Source organism: Carassius carassius, chromosome 10 (genome assembly GCF_963082965.1).
Source record: "Carassius carassius chromosome 10, fCarCar2.1, whole genome shotgun sequence".
In the NCBI taxonomy this organism is placed as follows: Eukaryota; Metazoa; Chordata; class Actinopteri; order Cypriniformes; family Cyprinidae; genus Carassius; species Carassius carassius.
Window position 1 is genome coordinate 20,763,408 of NC_081764.1, and position 19,076 is coordinate 20,782,483.

Below are 19,076 nucleotides of genomic sequence, written 5' to 3' on the forward strand. Positions count from 1 at the left end.
TTACCCCGCCCCCTTGTCATCTTGTAATCATTAGATTGTTGCTTTCACCTGTGTCACCTGTTCCTGATTAGTTTGCTCCCCATTTAATCCCCTCAGGTTCTCTGTCCTGTGTCGGTACATTGTCTAACATTGCGTGTTAATCTATGTGAGATCTGTCCGTGAGTAAATCTATTGAAAGTCTTGTCTAAGTAGAAGTTTGATCCTGTTTTTGTTATAGTGTAGTTTGTTAGTGTTAGTCTAGTTTTGTCTTCTCTCGTCAGTCTTGCCCTTGTTTTGCCCCCTCGTGGGCTTTGTTTTTCCTGTTATTTGTACAATAAACTGTGTTGCTGTGACCACTGTCTGCAATTGGGTTCATTTCCTGCATCCTCATAACAAAAAGTGTCAAAGCAAAACTTCCATATGTTCTGATGTTGAAGTCCTTACAAGCAACAACTTAAAATTGGATTCAATAGAGTTTGCAACAATGTTGATAAGCTAGCAGCATGATACTTAAAAAAATAAAGCTTCACATTAATTAAATATTATTTATAATGATTCATTTTTATTGCACATTTTCTTAATCTTAAAAAAAATAATAATAATAAAAAAATAAATAAGGGTAAGCGCATTTATACTTGATTTATTAGATTTTTTTTCACCTAGTTTGTCACAATGCATTTTGGTACTTAGGATGCTTATCTTTTAGAAAAGCCATGCGTTATGAGCATATCTTTGATGCCCTAAAATGTTACTTTTTATTTCATGTAGTTTGCACAAATACAGCATTTCATAGTTGCTGCTGTCATGTTTTTCCTCTAAATCAAAATCTGTTGTATTTGTTGTATTAATCCAATAAATAATGTAAAAGTATAAAAGCACAGGTATCACAGTGGCACAGGGCTGGAGTACCATTAAACACTCTGTTTGCACACTGTAAATAATTCATGTAAAACAAGTTTATATATACTTGAAGTATAAACATGAAAAATCAGATCCTAGATCATTAAAGCTACAAAATATTATTTGAATACACTACTGTCCTAAATAGAATGAAATTGGTCCTAGTTAAAAAAAAAAAAAAAAAAAAAAATGCCTGAACGATTTATAATTTCTAGTTTTTTTTTTCTTAGAACAAATTCAAGCAGGATAAATGTCAAAGCTATGAGCTTGTGCTTATATTTTCTCTAAGCTACACATTATCACACCATATTTTAGATTTAAAAATTTAACAGGTGTGCTGAATTATTTATATAATATGACTTATGTGTTATATTATCCTAAAGAAATGGGAATTTACTTTTCATCTGAGCATTAAAAGTAGTAGCCAATTTTAGTGAGCAAGGGGCTACATAAATGGATCTATTTGCAAAATGTCAAATTTTCTCAAATATTAGGCCTATATTTGTCAAGTACATTTTTTATTTATACTAAACACGGGCAAAATTCCTCTTGCAGTGTTTTGTAGGCTGCTGATTTTTGCTCATGTTATTCAGCTGAAACTGAATGCTTTGTAAAAAGACAATACATGTTTGACATCTAAATGTTTGAAAAAATTTTATTTTTTTATATTGGATTTTTTATCTTATTGGAATCGAAAATAGGAATCGATAAGAATCGGAATCGATAAGCAGAATTGGAATCGATAAAATTCAAATGATACCCAACCCTTGTAAGAAATATTACGAACATAGATAAAATAACTGCTGATAGTGAGCTATGATGTCAGACCTTTAATAGTCAATTATATTTACAGTACAAACCTTGTCAGTGAACTATGAGGGCAAAAAAAAAAAAAACAGAAACAAAATAATCGTTCATTAATCGTAATCGAGGTAAAATGTTCAATTAATCGAGGTTTTGATTTTAGGCCATAATCGTCCAGCCCTAATTCCCACTGACCGTTGGCTGAATGTCTGATGCATATGGCACACAAAATTTAACATTCACATGCAGAATTATATTTATGATTAGAACTACAAGGGCTTCCTTTATCAATTTCATTGCATTCATCCACTTCCATTACATAGAATAGAGAAGTGTGAACATTCTTAAAAACACTCCCAAACTATCTGTATATAAGTGCATTCTGCACAACCCTTCCTTCACAGCCTTTCATGCAAAGCCAAGTATGCAATCCTAAGAGCATCATTAAGATCAAATACAAAGTTATCTTAAAATTTTTTTATCAAATTTTAACATCGGTACTCAACCATTATGAGCGTTTTACTGGCATGGGTACCACAATTACAAAATGCATTTGCAGCTATTGACCGCTAAGTGGCACTTTAACCACAGACTTCGACAAGTTATCAGGTTAACATTTCAAAGTGTATTTTTGCAAGTAGCAGTTAGCTTTGCCTTGCCAGTGGACCAGATCTAATCTAAGAAAGACGCTGTTAAAATAATTCATATTCACAGAAGCAGCTATAGTACTTGTGAACTAATGTGCATTTGTTATTTAGAAAGAATTCAAGCAGCTTAGTAAATGTCAAGACTGAGTCTGTGCATAAGTTTTATTTTATGCAAAACAGTTCTACACTGCATTTTAGATTTTTACCCATTCAACAGGTGTGCTGTATTATTTATATGACTGAATCCTATGTTATATTATTCTTGCTGAACCCGGAATATTTCTTTAAGAAAATTTTCACACTAATAATATTCTATACTACAATACTTGCAGCACAAAATGTCCTGGATCTGAAACACTTTAAACAAATTAAACAACACTAAATATAAAAATATATAGAAACAAGCAGAAATAGCAGATATAAATATGTGAGCACAGTGAAATGGGGCATATGTAAGTAGGCTCCCAGGACTGTACCTTGTATGCAATGCTGTTGAGAACCTTCATGGCCAAGTCAGAGACATCGGGAAATGGATCAGCTGCAAGATGCAGTAACACCCTCCAAATCTGAGTATATACACTGTTAAAAGACACTCCTGAAAAGAGAAATCACATTTTAACACATTTTGTTATTTTCATTTTAAATGAAGGAATGATGCGGTTCATTCAATGAAGATTTCTGTGGAAACACGACTAGAGATTTAAATTGAAGTTCAGATCCTCCCTATAGACATTCCTTTCAAAAAGGTACTGCTGGGAACCTGGGTGAAGTGACACTATCAAAATACAGTACTACTTTTATATGGAACTGAATGATTAAGATTTTTATATACAATGACATTTAAATTGTATTTAAAAGAATACCATGGTATTGCCATAAATAACACATTAAGAAAACATAACAGTATTATGGTACTTTCAATACAGCAGTATCAATAAAAATTTTACAGGGAATAAACAAATACTGAAGCCATCTGTTTTATTCAGTCATACCAGTTTTTACAGGACAGATTAAGGTCAACTGTTTATGATTTTGTCGATACATCCAAGAAAAGAAACAGATTAAACTGAATATCCTGTGCAATCATTAAGGTCACTAATTACTTCACCTCACTGTACCAATAAAAACAACTATCGATTTACACAATATTAATTAAGCAGCTCTCATCCATCTTTTATTAGAAGCTGTCATTACTGTTATCAGGATGTCATTGACTGCTCCGGAAATTATGTGTTTTTATAAGCAGCAACCAGCTGTGGGAACCAGTGGATTTCAATCTGACATTTTCACACCTGTCCCTGGAGTGAACCAGCAACCGCAGCTGACATTATCAGTCTTTTGTGTTTTTTCGCTCAGTTCTCATGCAATTTAATTCTGTCATCATCTACAGCATGCCACCCCTCATTTCTGTCACTAGTTCATCCTGCTCTGCACCATTCAGGTGATTAAGACACATTCCTTCAGTTATATTGTGGAGCCATTCACACCTCATTATGAGACTGGGTGCATCTGCCAATAAGTGTGTGTGTGTTAACGTCACTATCCTATCCACTGGATGAGCATAGCTGTGCTGGAGCTTGTATTTCAGGTGACTGTGAACATCAAGAGCCCACTAGGCAGATGAGCGCATTTGTGATGCAGAAATAGTGTGTGCTTTCTCTATGGTGCTGTGTGAGATTGGAGCCCCTCATCATTTGCATGCACAGTGTGTCTGCCATCTTAACAGATGCACAATCCAAAGAGCTTCATGAACAATCTCCAGAGACACCTCCTCTAACTTGCTCTCTCTTCGTGCACTTTTCCTTATCCACACAATAACAGCAGTTATGGAGAGCAGATGTTCAATGATTTGAAAGCTAATAACCAGTCTTCTGACCCTCACTCTGAGACTCACTTCACCTAAATGCTAATCTTAAGCGATTTTAACAAAAATGAGTAGTAATACTAAATAAATAAATGTATTTATTTAAAAAAAATTATTAAAAACAATATTTTGCAGAAAAGAGAAATCAACAAATGTTGAATAATCTGCAGATAGAGTATAATAAGGGAAAAGACGGGGCTCTGGATTTTTATTGGCCAATGTAAGCAGAGCCAAAATTCTCTACAGATGGTCATGAAATATTCATCAGGACTGCAGTGCTGTGCTGTTAAAACCTGCCACAGCTTCAGAAAACACTAAGAAATGGACCCATTAGAATTTTAGAAATTAAGAGCACTGACAAAATATTTTCCTAACCATAGCAGATCAGTGTACTATGATATTATTCTAGTGCTTAACATAATTCTCCAGGGAACGTTAAAAGCTCTTGCTCATTTTCCATGCATCTGCACTCAATTGACCATTAAATTCCAAGTTGGAATTTAAAAGACTACACTACAATAAAGATCTGTATCAACACTTAAAGGGGTCATAAGATGCTTTTTTAAAAGATTATTATTTTGTGTATTAGGTCTTACAGAATGTTGACATGCTTTAATGTAAAAAAAAAACATTATTTTTCAAACACTGTACATTATTGTAGGTCCTCTATGTCCTGCCTCTCTCAAACGCGTCATTTTCTACAAAGTCCCTCCTTCCGACAAGCGCAGTCTCCTCTGATTGGCCAACTGACCCAATGCACTGTTATTGGCTGAACACCTCAAACACTCGTCAGAAATGTAATGCCCCTTTCCATGATCGTGAGCTTCATCTTTTAAAATGAATGCAAAGACAGTTAATAATGTCCTTAGTTTTACCATCAGTTCAAGCCTGAAAGGGAAACAGAGTCGCGTGACAGACACAGTGATTAAGCTCATATGTGTTTGTAGTACACAAGCCACAGACAGTTAAAACAGCTAACTCCACTGTGATATGGGTGATCCTGTCTCTCTCTCTCTCAGACGTGCACAAACACACACACACACAAAAAAACAAACAAACAAACATACAGACACACACACACACACACACACACACACACACACACACACACACGTGCAAAACTCAGCATTTGAACAGTCAATAGCAAATACTTAAAATAATAGCAAAACATACTTACAGTAGCTGATTCAGAAGCACCAGATTGTCATGAAAAGTCAGAATTACCTACTCTTCTAGGTTCATGAAACGGTCTTCCATGAAAGGCTTTGCTGTTCTTTTGTAACTTGTAAGTAATCTTAAAGATTCCTAAATGCATCTACTTTCGGAGGGCCAAATAAAGTGCTTTTGCTTAGCCTAGAAGAACACAGCATCTTCTTGACATGGCTGCTTCAACACTTACCGCAGTTACTGAAACCACACTTTCTTTCTTTGCATGAACATTTGGGCGGCATTACGCAAATATTTCCACATAGTGATGTACACATGTGAGGATGTGTTTGAATGAGCTGTTTTAGGGGGTGTGGCATTCTTAACTTTGATCAAGAAAATCTTTCATTTTGCGACTTTAGTCTTTGCAACTTCAGGGATCTAATCTATGCACAATCAGTTTGTAACACTCCATAGAGAAAGGAAAACTTGAAATTGCATCATATGACCCCTTTAAACATTCATCAGTTGCTTTGAAATTAACTAAATTATATGCTGATTGATTGATTATAGTCACAATTACTTGCATATCAATATTTTCTCAGAAAAAAATCCCAATCATTGAGGATGACTAATACGTGCTGACCAAACATTACAAAACTAGTTTTAGATTATTTTGGCAAAAAAAAAAAAAAAAAACATTAACTTCAAGGCAAAATACTAATATACCACAAATACAATATGAAGTCCATATAACACACTTAACCCAACACAAATCATTTAAAATAGAAATGACAGATTGAAACAAATGTGTGCATTGCAATCACAATATACAAGATGAGAGTTCCCTCACCTTGGTTAACTTTCAAGGACTTTCCAGGTCCAATACCCTCAAATTCAAGGAATTAATGTGAGGACGCATTTCAAGTGAGAGCAAGGTTACACCGTGTTACAGTGTTGTTATGTACGTGAACATCATGGCAACATACACAAAAAGTACCTGACGTGGGAAACCTTATTTGGACTGATGCATGCAACATCCGCTGAGTGGCATTAAACAGCTTGAAAGATCAAAGGCAATTTTTTAAATAACTCCAACTGGATTCGTCTGAAAGAAGAAAGTCATAAACATCTAGGATGACTTGAGGATGAGTAATTTATGGGCTAATTTTCATTTTGTGTGAACTAACCCTTTAAGTCTATGCCTCTGCCTGTGTTTGTCAGGTCTACCGTTTATGTATGTGTGTTTATTAAAGCACCTATTGTGTGGATTTCTGTGTGGAAGTGTTCTGTGGATTAAAGACTGCTAACGTGGCAAACATATTTATTTGATCCACTGGTGATTTTGTTTGCCCACTTACAAAGAAATTAAAGTTCTGTAATTCTTATTGTAGGTTTATTTTAACGTATAGAGACAGACTATTAACCCAAAAATCCAGAAAAAAAACATTATATAAAGGTTAGAAATTGATTTGCATTTCAGTGAGTGAAATAAGTATTTAATCCCCAATCAACCAGCAAGAATTCTGGCTCCCAGAGATTGGTTATGTGCCCATGTAGAACACAGATTTGACCTGCCACTTTACTCCTAATGCCAGCTCATTGTGTTCGTGTCAACACAATCTGTATATTCCATTTCAACCTCTCCCATCACTATGGGCATGACCAAAGAGCTGTCAAAGGATGTAAGAGACATGATTGTAGATCTGCACAAGGCTTGAATGGGCTACAAGACCATCAGCAAGAAGCTTGGTGAGAAGGAAACAACTGTTGGTGCGATTATTTGGAAATGGAAGAAATACAAAACAACCATCAACTGACCTTGGTCTGGTGCTCCGGGCAAGATCTTTTCTCATCGGGTAAGGATGGTCATGAGAAAGGTGAAGGATCAGCCCCAAACTACACAGAACGAGCTTGTTAATGATCTTAAGGCAGTTGGGACCACAGTCACCAAGCAAAACATTGGTAACACACTACGTCACAATGGACTGAAATCCAAACCCACACGGTCCCCCTGCTCAAGTAGGCACATGTACAGGCCCATTTAAAGTTCATCAGAGAACATCTAAATGATTTAGAGAAAACTTGACTCTTTGTGTTTGGAAGGAGAGAAATGCTGACTATGACTCTAAGAACACCATCCCTACAGTCAAGCGCGGAGGTGGAAGCAATATGCTTTGAGGCTCTTTTTCTGCGAGTACAGGACGACTTCACCACATTGAGGGGCAAATGAACAAGGCCAAGTACTGTATAATCTTTGATGAGAACCTCCTTCCCTCAGCCAGAACATTGAAGATGGGTCATGGATAGGTCTTCCATCATGACAATGACCCGAAATGTACCACCAAGGCATCAAGGGAGTGGCTCAAGAAGAAGCTCATTAAGGTCATGTAGTGGCCTAGCCAGTCTCCAGACCTCAATCCTATAGAAAATCTGTGGAGGGAGGTGAAACTTTGAGTTGCAAAAAATGACAGCCAAGAAACCTTAAGGACTTAGAGAGGATTTGTAAAGAGGAGTGGATCAAAATCCAACTGTTACCAACTACAAAAAAACTCTTACCTCTGTGCTTGAAAACAAGGGTTTTCGCACCAAGTACGAAGTCAAGTTATGCTTGGGAATCAAATACTTATTTCACTCACTGAAATGCATATCAATTTCTAACCTTTATATAAGTATTTTTTATTATTTTTTTGGTTGGTATTCTGTCTCTATATGTTAAAATAAACATACCATAAAAATCAAATGACATACCCTGTATTTCTTTGTAAGTTGGTAAACAGCAGGGATCAGATAAATATTTTCCCCAAATGTAATCTTCTAGTGTATCATCTTTAATTGTAAATATTTCTCCAATATTACAAAAGAACAAACAAACAAACAACACAATTAGATATTTATACTCCTTAGTTATTTCTATAAAATATTATGTACTGAACTATACTATATTAATATTTATATGGCACCTCTAGTCAAAATATTTTATACATTGCTGTCAAATACTCTGCAACTTCACTTACAGTAAACACATGCTATAAAAGACACCCAGAATCCATCAGTAACCATGATAACTAAAGGTGCTTTGAACCCTGGACTCTGCTGTGTTAGCACTCAATAGCTTCGCCTGACTACTGATTTTTGTATGCAAAGCACAGTCACTCCTGAAGGTTAAGTAAGGACTGTAGAAATGGCTTTATACTTTAAATGAATTAGTCACAGATTATATAAAAACGGAATGAGGAGGAGGAAATAAAGAGAGGACGGGTTGATAGGTGGTCAGAGGAGAAAGATGAAATGAAGAGGTTTTGTAAGGTGCTGGTGTAGACTGCACTGATGATACTGAGCAATGTGAAGAGGTGACGACTTAAAGAGAATATGAAGAAAACTAAAAAGGATGTGTGTGTTGCTGATAACAGAGAAAAAACAATGACAAGAGCCACAAAAGATAGAAAAAGTGGAGTTGAGAAAATATGTCAAGACTGAATGAGATAGAAGTTAAATGGATTTAAAGACCGAGATGACACAGCCTGAATGTGCAGATTGAAATGTTTTTAGAAGTAGAAATTTGTGAAAATGTTGATGATTTGGGTTTAATGCTGATTAGACGTGTAGCTATTGCATCACAAATGCACTAATGCACATTCATTAGTCTATCATGCATTTGATGTGAGTAGATCCAGTTGTATGATGCACAGAACTGCTGTCTATATACAGTGTACCAAGTAATCACTTATGATGCACCATTTCAGTTAGGATGCTGACATATAAGTCAGTTGTCTGTATGCAGTTGGCAGCTCACTGGATTTTTGGAACAAAGCCTCATTCTCATTGAATTCTCACCTCATTCAATGACAGAAGTAACAATATGAGGGATATTAAACTGAAGCCAAGAGTCTGACCAAAGCAAAATATAAATGCCAGATAAGAAACAGTGAGCGAGAAAGAGAAGGACAAGAAAAGAGAGTATGAAAGACCTTTTACAGAAGGTTTGATTGATGAGACTAATTTAGTACAATTTAGAGGATCTATATATTGAAATAAGATTATAATAAATTGAGCATAATTCTGCTGCAGAGGTATTTTGCGTTTTCTAGTCTCTTGATATAACCATTTATCATCTCTGCCTGGAGAGGCCATAAAAGAAAGAGATCAAAGAACCATTTCCATTTATGTCAGATTCTTGGCATTCCTTCTGAATTTTCATAGATACAAATTCCAAGCATGCATCCAACAGCATTCAGTTTGAGTTCAGTACATATACAAACTGTATCAGTTCACATAAAAATGTAAATTCAGTCATTATTTATCCTCAGGCTGTGCGTTTCCCAATAATTCACATAACAACCCGAATTCCGGAAAAGTTGGGACGTTTTTTAAATTTCAATAAAATGAAACCTAAAAGACTTTCAAATCACATGAGCCAATATTTTATTCACAATAGAACATAGATAACATAGCAAATGTTTAAACTGAGAAAGTTTACAATTTTATGCACAAAATGAGCTCATTTCAATTTTGATTTCTGCTACAGGTCTCAAAATAGTTGGGACGGGGCATGTTTACCATGGTGTAGCATCTCCTTTTCTTTTCAAAACAGTTTGAAGACGTCTGGGCATTGAGGCTATGAGTTGCTGGAGTTTTGCTGTTGGAATTTGGTCCCATTCTTGCCTTATATAGATTTCCAGCTGCTGAAGAGTTCGTGGTCGTCTTTGATGTATTTTTCGTTTAATGATGCGCCAAATGTTCTCTATAGGTTAAAGATCTGGACTGCAGGCAGGCCAGGTTAGCACCCAGACTCTTCTACGATGAAGCCGTGCTGTTGTTATAGCTGCAGTATGTGGTTTTGCATTGTCCTGCTGAAATAAACAAGGCCTTCCCTGAAATAGACGTTGTTTGGAGGGAAGCATATGTTGCTCTAAAACCTTTATATACCTTTCAGCATTCACAGAGCCTTCCAAAACCTGCAAGCTGCCCATACCGTATGCACTTATGCACCCCCATACCATCAGAGATGCTGGCTTTTGAACCGAACGCTGATAACATGCTGGAAGGTCTCCCTCCTCTTTAGCCCGGAGGACACGGCGTCCGTGATTTCCAACAAGAATGTCAAATTTGGACTCGTCTGACCATAAAACACTATTCCACTTTGAAATAGTCCATTTTAAATGAGCCTTGGCCCACAGGACACGACGGCGCTTCTGGACCATGTTCACATATGGCTTCCTTTTTGCATGATAGAGCTTTAGTTGGCATCTGCTGATGGCACGGCGGATTGTGTTTACCGACAGTGGTTTCTGAAAGTATTCCTGGGCCCATTTAGTAATGTCATTGACACAATCATGCCGATGAGTGATGCAGTGTCGTCTGAGAGCCCGAAGACCACGGGCATCCAATAAAGGTCTCCGGCCTTGTCCCTTACGCACAGAGATTTCTCCAGTTTCTCTGAATCTTTTGATGATGTTATGCACTGTAGATGATGAGATTTGCAAAGCCTTTGCAATTTGACGTTGAGGAACATTGTTTTTAAAGTTTTCCACAATTTTTTTACGCAGTCTTTCACAGATTGGAGAGCCTCTGCCCATCTTTACTTCTGAGAGACTCTGCTTCTCTAAGACAAAGCTTTTATAGCTAATCATGTTACAGACCTTATATCAATTAACTTAATTAATCACTAGATGTTCTCCCAGCTGAATCTTTTCAAAACTGCTTGCTTTTTTAGCCATTTGTTGCCCCCGTGCCAACTTTTTTGAGACCTGTAGCAGGCATTAAATTTTAAATGAGCTAATTAAGTGGATAAAAGTGTAAAATTTCTCAGTTTAAACATTTGCTACATTATCTATGTTCTATTGTGAATAAAATATTGGCTCATGTGATTTGAAATTCCTTTAGTTTTCATTTTATTAAAATTTAAAAAACGTCCCAACTTTTCCGGAATTCGGGTTGTAGAAAGCATGTAAAATCAAACATGCAGAAGAAATTATACCAAAAGAGAAAAAAAGTATTATTAACATAACAAACCTCTGTAAGCAAACCAAACTCTTACTTGCAAAAAAAGAAAGAAGAATTTTTGCTAAATGCACAAGCTGCTTTTTTCAGTATCATGAAAATGAATGGCACTGATGAGCTCTCAGATTCACAAGAACACTAACAACAATTGGCAAAATCACCAAATCTATTGTGGCACGTTTAAATGCACCACATTTTAATGTATATAAGCATGAATTAGATTTAAGAGCTATTTAAAAAAGAAGGGAACAAAAATCGCTTGTTTGCACATTAATAAAAACAGACTTGTTCCTATGTATGAGACACTGTAATAATCTTTATCTTAATAACAATTGTCATCCTTCAAAACTTTACTAGCATGTAAACCAACTCCAACTAAGAGTTGTAGTTTGGTTATCATATGTTATATATGCAGCAGTTGGGTGTTTTGAGACGCTGTTCAGTCTCCAATTCAGTGCAATGAGAAACAATCAATGATGAATGAGAAGTTGTGCTTTGAAGCCAAATAAAAGCTGACATTAATAATTTACTGAAATCTGGATGCGAGTCTCTATTCTTTCCACCATCTCTGATGTAACCTAAGTTGTCATGGCAACCATATACATTGCGGGATAATTCCCTTTACTGGATGCACTATAAATGTTGCAATAAGGAAATATATGCATAAATTAATTTGTCTGGAACATCATCAGACCCATCAGTGCCCATTCATTTTTGCACATTTCACAGTAATTGCATTACATTGCAGGAACTGTGCAATGTACAGTAGCTACACGACACCAACAGCACATGAATAGCAGCAGTGCAATATCCTGTGTTTGAACCACTGAACAGGCCCTGCATTTTTTTTTTTTTTTGATGTTGTGAAGCTTCTGAATCAAGTGTGCATTGATAATTGAAACTCTGATAATGAATATTCAGATAAAAATATTTCCTTATATAAATATTTCAGCTCAGATTACTGTATTCTGTAGTTCTAAACACACTGATTTATGATACACTATAATTGTTTTGCTTACATTTTGATATAATTACCATGCATGTCCATTTTACACTAAGCAACAAATAATATCCAACAGTGTAATTGAATTCACATTTGTATAATTCCATTAAGAGGGAAGAATTAGGCAGTTCAGTGAGCTTCATTGTGGGGGTGAAAATACAGTAAGGTGTGAACTGCATGCTCTTTCATACAGAGAGTGTTTCTCATAAATGTTTTAAACTAGTAGAGCAGGCATAGACAAAAAAAAAAACATTTCAGGATGATTGTTTGAGCAGTGTGTTATGATTTTTTTATTTATTTGTAAACTCAAGACATTCAGTTCCTTTTATGGAATAAAAGCTAAATTGTTTTTCTGTCATTTGTGTGAAAGAAAGAGTCATATAGGATTATATACAATATTACATGCAGTGTTGCTTTGCTTTATTTTGTGGTGTGAGTGACAAAGTTCTGGTAACACTTTCTATGAAGCCAGTATTTATAATACATTATAAGGGTATTTCCTAAGGCATTATAATGAATGCATAATACATTAAATATATATAAAAAAAAATTATAATATGTTATATCAACTCATGAATAATCATAACTACAATTATAATGCACCACAATAATTACGTGTTTGTGGTTATAAATTTAGGAGTATGATTATTTATAACACACAATGAACACCATATTAAATCTACTTCATTTACAATATAATGGACTGTATCATATCTTGACATTATTTAAAATCTTCACAGTATCTTACTACAGCTTGTGAGTGGTTAGATGCTGAGTGTTATTTGAGTGTTTCCTGTGGGGTTTATGTTAATTAATTTATGTGAGCTTAATACCCCAACTGAAAAAAATGCCGTACTTGCAAAGACACTTATAGTCAGTTTCTGTTGGTTGACCATCAAAATAAAGTGTTAGCATAAGTTTACAGTAGCAGACATACTAATACTCCATTGACTTCTAGTTGACATGTAATTCCAGAGTTACTTATCAACAGCTGTCTAAAGGGTACCATCAAATATTCAAACTGATGCTACAATAAATCTAGTTCAAAGCAAATGTGTCATATTACACATTCATCTGATATGATATCTGATCTCATGGCTCTTTGAGAGAAAAAATATTATTATTATTACTACTACTTATAAGTGGTCTTTGACCGCTTTAAGTAGCATCAGAAAAATGGCAAGATATGCGATTTTTAGCAATATCTACAAAAGGAAAACTGTCACAAAAATGAAAAAAAAATATGATTTTGTATCCCACATCAAACTGCACATGGAACACAAACACTCTACATGCAAATGTATAATAAACAGGTAAAACTGTGCTGATTCTTTATGCAAACCTTGAAGTGTATAGTCTAATTCTCAGTGGAAAGTTCAATCGTGTTTTTATTGTATTCTTTTTTTAATTACACTGAACGCAACACTTTTGTTTTTGCAGAGAATATTTTCAGCTCATTCACCTTCGACGAGGAGGGAGATGACGAGAAATACGAACTGGTGTTCAGCAAGTTTAATTCATATTTCATACCAAAGCGCAATGTAATACATGAAAGAGCATGCTTCTATTAGCACGTTCAACATCCAGGAGAGAAAGCGGAATCTTTTATCTGCTCCCTTTATGAAATGTCAGAGCATTGCAAGTTTTTGGCCGCTCGTGAGGAACACATTAGGGACCGAATCTTAGTTGGAATTCAGGAAAAGGAGCTGTCACACAAGTTGCAATTAATTTCAAATCTCACACTCGAGATGACGGTGCAAGAAACCTGCCAATCGGAGGAAGTGAAAGCACAAGTTAGCGTGCAAGGAGAAGCTGCTGCGTGCCCTATTCAAGAGGTAGCACATAAACGATACACACATCGGAAGCAAAACGCTCCAGGGCCATTTTCTCAAAAGAGAAAATATGCGGCAGATGTGGAAAAGCAATGCACAAAAAAATCTGACTGTCCAGCATTGAAATCTTCATGCAACAGATGTAGGAAAATGGGAAAAGATGTGCAAGAGCAAAGTGGTGAGTGAAGTAAGAGACTGTGAAGAGTTTAATTACCACTTTCTGGGTTCAGTTAATAGCACAACTTCATGCAATGAATGGACTGTACAACTAGAGATTGGCAGTACACCGGTTAGCTTTAAAATAGACACCGGTGCTGATGTGTGCATTATAACTGAAGAAGCATTTAGAATGCTCAAGCCTGAGAAAAAACTGCTCGCTTCTAAGACTGTACTGAGTAGTCCAGGTGGCCGTCTGGACTGTATCGGTCAGTTTACAGCACACACGGAGTTAAAAAAAAATAACCGGTACTCATTCAAAGTGTATGTTATCAGGGGAGAGACCTACTTGGTCGAACAGTAGCTGAGCAGATGTGGCTGGTGAAGAGAATCCTGGAGGTGCACAGTGCTGTAATGGAGGTTGGCTTACTAAAAGCCAGTGAAGATCGCATTACAAGAAAATGCACAGCCCTATGCAGTATATGCTGTGCGCAGGGTTACAATCCCCCTCATGACACCTGTGAAGGAGGAACTGAACAGGATTGAACCCGGGGGCATCATAGAGAAAGTAACGGAGTCCACAGAGTGGTGTGCACCGATAGTACCAGCTCCTAAAAAGTCCGGACAGGTGCGTATGTGTGTCGATCTCAGGAAGTTAAATAAAGCTGTCAAAAGAGAAAGGTTTGTTTTACCTACTGCAGAGGAGATCACAGCTAAACTGAATGGCGTAAGAGTGTTCTCCACACTGGATACAGCTGCAGGGTCCTGTCAAATACTGCTGAATAAAGACAGTCAAAGACTGACAACTTTAATTACTCCATTCACCAGGTACTGTTTCAAATGTCTTCCCTTTGGAATTTCCCTTGCTCCTGAAATTCCAAAAGGAAAATGATGGAAACTCTAGAAGGCCTGGAGGAATGGGATATTTACATGGATGACATTATCATCCACGGAAGGGACATGAAGGAGCATGATCAATGGCTACAGTTAGTGATGGAACGATTACAATTAGCTGGCCTGAGGTTAAACACAGGGGAATGTAGGATGAGGCAAGAGAAGCTACACTTCCTGGGCCATGAAATCAGTGTGGACGGGGTACGGCCGGACCCGGCCAAGGCATCGGCTTTTAACAAACTGCCTCCACCTGATAACTCCCAGGGGTAAAAAAAAAAAAAGAGTTCTCGGGATGATCAATTACCTGGGAAAGTAAATCCCCAACTTAGCAGATGTGGGATGGCCGCTCTACGATTTGCTGAGAGTCAAATCAACATGGACATGTGAGGTCCAGCCCAACAAGCAGCTTTGCAGGAGATAAAAGGACTCTCTGCCAAGAAATGAGAAGAGCTCAGCCCAGAGAACCACTAATTTCCACACCACTTCCCGAAAGTCCATGGAAGAGGATTGGAATTGATCTGTGTGAACATAAACAGACCTACCTTGTCATTTCAGACTACTACTCACATTTTCTAGAGGTATTACACATGCCCACAACTACCAGTACACAGGTAGTGAGAAAACTGAAAGCCACCTTTGCCTGCTTTGGTAAAGCTGAGGAGGCGGTCAGTGACAATGGACCACAATTCACCAGTCCGGAGTTCAAAGAACTGGCTTGTGAGCTAGATTTCAAACACATAACCTCCAGCCCACATCACCTACAAGGAAATGGGCATGCTGAAAAAGCCCTAAAAATAGCCAAAAGAATTCTAAAGCAAAAAATGTGTTACCTGCCTTACCTGGGCTAAGGAGAAGAAGAACTGGACTGTTGCCCAGTTGTCCAAAGTCCTCTTTTCAGATGAGAGCAAGTTTTGTATTTCATTTGGAAACCAAGGTCCTAGAGTCTGGAGGAAGGGTGGAGAAGCTCATAGCCCAAGTTGCTTGCAGTCCAGTGTTAAGTTTTGTAGCATTTGGACCAATCAGACACACAACTATTTGTTATATTTAACAAATAGTATCAAACCAAGGGGTCCCCCGAAATGCAACTATCACATCAAAAAATGCAGAACAGGCCTCTGGTTCCATAGCAACCAATCTGATAACACTAATTTATGGCTCCCAGGAATGCAGAAAAGCAGCTCTTAAAGGTCCCGTTCTTTCACTATCATAAAAACGGGCTGATGACTTCCTTGTTCTATAAAGTCCCTCCTTTAGAAATACGTAATGAGTTCTGATTGTGCCAGCGGTTCCTTGTGTTGTGATTCGGCATCAGCTTAGCACATGTTGCCCTCCTGGAAACAAGATTGGGCTAGTTTTGGACTAGTTTTGAGAAGCAAGTGGGCAGGATTTGTTTTGAAAACCTGGCAATCCTGACTTGGACGCACTTCTAATCACAGGAGCGCCTTTACTGACGAGATGCGCATGAAAATCGCATTTGATTTTTTGCACAGCCCTACTGTGACGAGTGGGGCGGGGCCGAGAGATGTGGGAACAGGAGCCAGGGCGGTGGAGTGATTGGAGATGAACGACACCTGTTCGACCCACCGGTCTCGAGTCCCACGCAGGAGATGGAAGGATATAAAACTGGAGCGACGACAGTGAAGGACAAGAGAGGACAAGGCCTGGGTTTTTAGTTTGTGTTTTGCTTTTTATTTGTGCGCGTCAGGCATCCGTGAGGGGCTGACGCGCTGTTTTGTATTTATTTTGTCATTATTAAATATCAGTTGATTGTCTGCCGGTTCCCGCCTCCTTCTTCCCGATGATTACGAAGGTTTTATCATTACACCTACCATCTAGTTAACAAAGCTAAACAACGTTGCCCTTTGTGTAATTAGTTACGGAAACTGTTAAATGCACCAACTTAAATAATGAAATACACTTACCAGTTGGGGTCCATAAACAATGCCTTCTCCAGAGAAAGAGGGAACTGCTCCATCTTTCAAGAATAATCTTTGTGCGAATCCGGCATTAAACTTATTGAGATTGAGGAAGCTGTCCTCATCTTAATGTGCTGCACATAGTTTTACATGTGAATTATAATTTTCGGGAACCGAGTAAAAACATAAATTGTAACCATTGATCTTTAAGTACAGCGTCCCTGGGAAGGCCAAACAAAGGTCATTGGACTGCAAGATGAAAATAACAGCGTTTTGACGACATAGTGACAAACACACTCCACAAACGCAACTCTTCCTCTTCTCAGTGGGAGCGCAACAAGACCATGCCCCCTTTTTGTGTATTCCTGTGGGCCGAGGTTAGTCAAAAAACTGTTCTAGTGACTTCATTAATGAAGGAAGTAGAGGGATGTAGTCCAAACTGGCCGTTTGATGTAGGTGAATTCTGTTAAATAAAATATCTCGCTTGGCATTGAACTTTGAGCTTTATAATTGTACAGATATTATTTATATTCTAACAACAACATTACACACTAACTAAAGTTTAAAACATGGGATCACGGAGAATGGGAACTTTAACACAAGTATCTCAAAAACAGACACATTATGCACATAAAAAGTATTTCATAGCTTCATTCTCTGGTTTTCCTGATGGTATCATCCATCAAATCTCATTTGCCCTTTCCCCTGTATGAGTGATTGTGTATATTATGCTTGTTTGATTGTTAGACTAATTGCGTTAGTGTTTAGTTAATAAAACTCTTGTGCACAAATTACATGATTTTTTGATTCTGCCTTGCACATTAATGTTTCTTCTCTTAAGAGTACTTTACCAACCAACAATCAGAACTCCAAACATTCCCAAGAAGTCAAGTGCTGATCTAAAGAAAAAAATTCCTATAAAATAAAAACTGAACTACAAATACAGTTAATCTTTGTCTTTTGGCTAAAGTCCTTAAAAAGGCATTTGGTCTTTTCAGAGAGACATTTTCAAAGGAAGCTAATGGTCTTGTCTATGCTTGATGCTGAAACAGGGAATCTTACCAATGAGAGAATTCAAGGAAGAGTATGAGCTGACTCTCCTCATCTTGTCGATGGTTTCAAAGGAGAGGAGGTATTCATCATTATCGGGACTGCCCAGAGTACTGCTGGCACTGCTGCTGGTGCTCAGGTTCCCTGGAGAGAATGCTGCCGGACCACCTAGAACACATATAATAAATATATAATAGCATTGGTAGGAATAGAGATCGGCAATATGACCAAAATCTTATATTACAATATAAGGAATTTTTATTAGATTTTTTTTTTGCATATGAAAGGGACTTATTAAATGTCTATAATTAGCAGCATGATTTTATTGCAATAAATGACTTTATACACTGTTATGAAAGGTATAAAGAGTTTTAAAAAGTTTAACATTTCGTAACAGATTTCAGGCTTAGTGATGTAGTCAAGTTTGACTCACCCTCCTCGTTGAGATTGAGATTCTGAAGACTCTTATTGAGGGTTCGAGCAGTGGTGGCAGCTCTTAGATTTGTATAGGAGTTCACTGAACGTAAACGAGGGATGGCAGGACTGTCCCTACCTGGAGTAACATTTCCTGTCTCTACACACACACACACACACACACACATATATATACAAATCAAGAATAGATAGACAGACAGAGAGATAGACAGATTATGCATTGGTGCAGTATACAGTAGGTGGACAGTCCAAAGGCCCTTTTTACCGCCGCACGTACTGCTGCCGCGGCATCTGTAAAGTGCATTTGCAGTTTTTGACCGCTGAGTGGCGCTTTAACCACAAGTTATCAAACAAGCACATCAAAGCACATTTTCACAAATAGACGTCAGTTTTGCCTCGCTGATGTGTTACATTTGACGGCTTCAGTCACGGAAAATGAAAGAAAAA

General features: G+C 37.2%; 1 protein-coding gene across 4 annotated transcripts in view; it reads right to left on the minus strand.

The window, feature by feature from the left end:
- The window catches only part of rptor (regulatory associated protein of MTOR, complex 1), a 260,643-nt gene that overhangs the window by 51,593 nt on the left and 189,974 nt on the right, over positions 1–19,076 (minus strand). For all 4 annotated transcript variants that reach the window (XM_059560532.1, XM_059560531.1, XM_059560530.1 and 1 more), the window contains exons 20-22: positions 18,628–18,768; positions 18,207–18,362; positions 2,807–2,925 (exon numbers count right to left, since the gene is read on the minus strand). In XM_059560532.1, the coding sequence (XP_059416515.1) occupies positions 2,807–2,925; positions 18,207–18,362; positions 18,628–18,768 (416 nt within the window). The remainder of the gene's footprint in view (positions 1–2,806; positions 2,926–18,206; positions 18,363–18,627; positions 18,769–19,076) is intronic.